The 3717-nt window shown below is 42.6% G+C and overlaps 1 protein-coding gene across 3 annotated transcripts in view; it reads right to left on the bottom strand.

The window, feature by feature from the left end:
- Positions 1–779: 779 nt before the first annotated feature.
- Positions 780–3717, bottom strand: part of LOC142803232 (scoloptoxin SSD14-like) — a 49642-nt gene continuing 46704 nt past the window's right edge. For all 3 annotated transcript variants that reach the window (XM_075888342.1, XM_075888341.1, XM_075888340.1), the window contains one exon: positions 780–1215. In XM_075888342.1, the coding sequence (XP_075744457.1) occupies positions 1069–1215 (147 nt within the window). In that variant the 3' untranslated portion in view covers positions 780–1068. The remainder of the gene's footprint in view (positions 1216–3717) is intronic.

Raw genomic sequence — 3717 nt, 5'->3', positions numbered from 1 at the left:
CTATACCTGACCTTTCGTTTTTATGAGCGCTTTAGTAGACAGTAGTATAGTTTGCGGATATTGTGACTTCATTTCATGCATATCAAAATAACAAACCTGACTTACTTTGCATTACGATGCTAACAGGAAATTTCAACATTTTAGCAGCCAACTTATACCGCTAGAATAATTTGGAACCCACTTTCATTGGACCCTTTGCTGTTCGCCGTACTCTTAGAAACGTACATGAATTTACAATTTTGCATTTTTTATGGAAACCATAACATTGTCTTCCTGATTATTCGCTTTTTTCGCCTTACAATGTGCCGTTTTTGAAATCGCGGAATTTTTTTAGAGATATACAGCTAAAGTTGAAGTATAGGCACTGATATTCTATAGTTTTTACCGCAACGAAATGTGTTTTCTTATTTGCGAGGTTCTTGGCAGGCTGTTTTCTTGAACGTGTTCAACAGAAGGCACATCAGCAATTCTTTCTTGTGGCATAAGCTTCTAAATTACTGGGAAGTGTTCGCTTATATCAAAATACCTTGAAGCGACCACGAAGAGCACTGAGCAAGGTGGGAGTCAGATAAAGCGCATCTTTAAAAGCATTCCAAACTGGAAAACACTACAAAACAAGTAATTGCAAAACAAAATAGCAAAACAAGTATAGCAATTCAAGATGCGCGAAAAATATAAGCAATGGAAGTATAAAGAACACTGCGCTTTGCTTGCGAACAAGCAATGAATGGCGAAAGTTTCACACTTCTCGCATACATAATTTTTAAAAATACAGAAAATGCTTCCAAACAGCAAGAGCACGTTTTAATGCTGTTCTAAAAATTACAGAAATGAAAAAATAACAACAAGAAGTAAACAAAAAAGAAGATTTTCATGACATAGTAGCAATTAAGCACGGCGCTATTTGTGCAGTAAGAAAAGGCAAGATAACGCAATGGTGCAAACAACCAAAGTAAACAAAAATGCTGCAACTGCTGAACTTTATGAAGTGTTAAAAAAGAGAGCATTTCTGTATAAGCCATTACAATACTGAATAGTGGCATTGATATTTGAAGCCAGTAGCAATGGTCATTCTCCGTCTACAGCGCCACCTTTTCTGTAGTCTGAGTTGGCGAGGATTCGTTCTCCATTTTTCTGAATGCCCAAGATAACATTGAATCTTCCGGTACGGTTTTTAACAACGTGGCCCAGCTTTCTCAGTTCCTCAATGTAGTCCTGCAAATGAATAGTTGCATAAAGCACAGTAAAAAAACTGGACAATGTTTTTTATGGCAGAAAGCCAAGTAAGAAGCCAAAATTATTGCTTGCAATGCTGTTTTCGGCTACAAGTTAGGAAATCCACGTATTATAATGTAGGCATCACGAAGGTGATACCTTTTAGTGTGTGTGTGTGTGTGTGTGTGTGTGTGTGTGTGTGTGTGTGTGTGTGTGTGTGTGTGTGTGTGTGTGTGTGTGTGTGTGTGTGTGTGTGTGTGTGTGTGTGTGTGTGTGTGTGTGTGTGTGTGTGTGTGTGTGTGTGTGTGTGTGTGTGTGTGTGTGTGTGTGTGTGTGTGTGTGTGTGTGTGTGTGTGTGTGTGTGTGTTGCGTGTGTGTGTGTGTGTGTGAGTGTGTTTGCGCGCGCGCGCGTGTGTGTGTGTGTGTGTGCGTGTGTGTGTGAGTGTGTGTGCGCGTGTGTGTGTGAGTGTGTGTGTGTGTGCGCGTGTGTGTGTGAGTGTGTGTGTGTGAGTGTGTGTGTGTGAGTGCGTGTGTGTGAGTGTGTGAGTGCGTGTGTGTGTGTGTGTGCGTGTGCGCGTGTGCGCGTGTGTGTGTGCGTGTGTGTGCGTGTGTGTGTGTGTGTGTGTGTGTGTGTGTGTGTGTGTGTGTGTGTGTGTGCTTTTCCCGCCCCCTATATGTAAAAATAACTAAAAGGAAAAAGGGGGGTAGCCCGTACCACCAGGAGGTATAACGGGCTCAAGCCAATCTAACATAAATGAAGAGGGGAAACTTCCCAAATTTTTATTTTTATTTGAAAAAGCCAATTAGTTAAAAAAATAACATGGGTAAAACCTAGTGAGTGCAGCATGAAACTGTAATAAATAAACTAGTTAGCTTCTCAGGAATGAGCAGGTCGATATGCAGCAGCAGTGTATTTCCCCCACTTGAGTTTGTGGAGTTCGTGTGTGTGCGTGTGCGTGTGTGTGTGTGTGTGCGCGCGTGTGTGTGTGTGTGTGTGTGTGTGTTTATTTTAAATGCATTGTCATTGAATGCAGAAAGTCCAAAAACAAACAACGAAGTGGGATGCGAGCCAGTGGTCTTGAGGATGGGTAAACGTTGATGAGGATGGTAGCAGTGGCCTCTGTGATGTCGAAGCCCATTTCTTCACCAGGAGTCATGTAGCCAGGCACGTCGGGCTGTCGTTCCAACCAGCGATCCAGCAGGGAACCTTGGGCAGCCTGTTTGCCGCTGCGAACTTAGACAAGGCGCCATTCGCAATAGTAACAAGCTTTTTTTTTAAAAAAAAGGGGGGGGGGGCAGGATTAGGTACTTGCGCAAGCGTTGCGAATCCTATGGTTCGAGTACTTAGGGAAAATGGAGCAGTGATGCTATCGTTATCAGTCGCCGAGGTTTCCCCCCCCCCTTTGTTGGCATAACTGCGACTGTAATCGAGAGCACTCACGCAAAAGTTGTGATAGGGAGGTGATTCGGAGTATGAAGCGACGTCCTGATAAAGTGTTGGTTGCTAATACATGTCATGTGGATGTCATAGAAACAGAGTTGCGCATGACAGTCACTAACTGAAGTAGATACGCGCGAGATTTTCTATTGGTCAATAGCCCATAATAATGCGCTGGTAGTGTTGTATCACTTTTGGGCACACGTAAATGGGTCACAATGTGTTGCGTGTTCGGGCATTCATTAAAGTAGTGTTGTTCGCTCAAGCAAGGTGCACCGCACATACACCTGTCTGATGCAGTTATATTGAATCGATGAAGATAATACTGAAAGTGTCCGTGACCAGATAATAAGTGTGTTAGGTTTTTAGGAGGCGGGAACCATTGAGGAATTTTGTACGGACTTGTGATCCAATGAAATAGCGTTGTCTCAGGTCCCTCAGTCTGCCAATGGGTGTGCCAATATGAATTCAAGATTTTATGAAACTGAGTTCGTACTGACCGAATAGATATTTTGGCGTAACGCACGAAGCCTGATTTCCCTCCTAATGCAGCTGCAGCGTCAGCTAGCTCATTTCCCAAAATTCCCATGTGGCCAGGTACATGAAACAGTTTTATAATTTTGCCTGACGTGATTATATGGTTAAGAAGCAGCTTAATGTTCCGAATTCTTTTATTGTTATCAGTGAGACTCGAAAGCTTCATTAAAAGCGATAGACAGTCTGTGTAAATGTGGGCTGGCGTGTTAAAGTTGTTTGTAAAAACGAAATGAAGGGCTTCTTGGAATGCTATTAATTCCGTGTCGTATGCGCTTGAAGCGTTGCGGATCTGAAATTTTCTAACAGTTATGATTTTGCCATACTTTGTCAAAGCAATATATGCCGCACCCGCCGCGTAGGACGTGTATGAGCCGTCAGTGTATACGTGAATGGCTTTTGTTTTGAAAATAACCGCTTCTTGTGATGGTGAGAGTTTAGTGAAAGTAAATTTATATTTTTTACTGGGGTGATGAGCCCACGCACTGCATGGATATAGTATGTCAGCCGGTTTGAATGTTTTTACACCA

The sequence above is a fragment of the Rhipicephalus microplus genome, chromosome 3 (assembly GCF_043290135.1).
Source record: "Rhipicephalus microplus isolate Deutch F79 chromosome 3, USDA_Rmic, whole genome shotgun sequence".
Lineage (NCBI taxonomy): Eukaryota > Metazoa > Arthropoda > Arachnida > Ixodida > Ixodidae > Rhipicephalus > Rhipicephalus microplus.
Note: the sequence above shows the minus strand (reverse complement) of the source record. Positions and strands in the feature narration are given on the sequence as shown.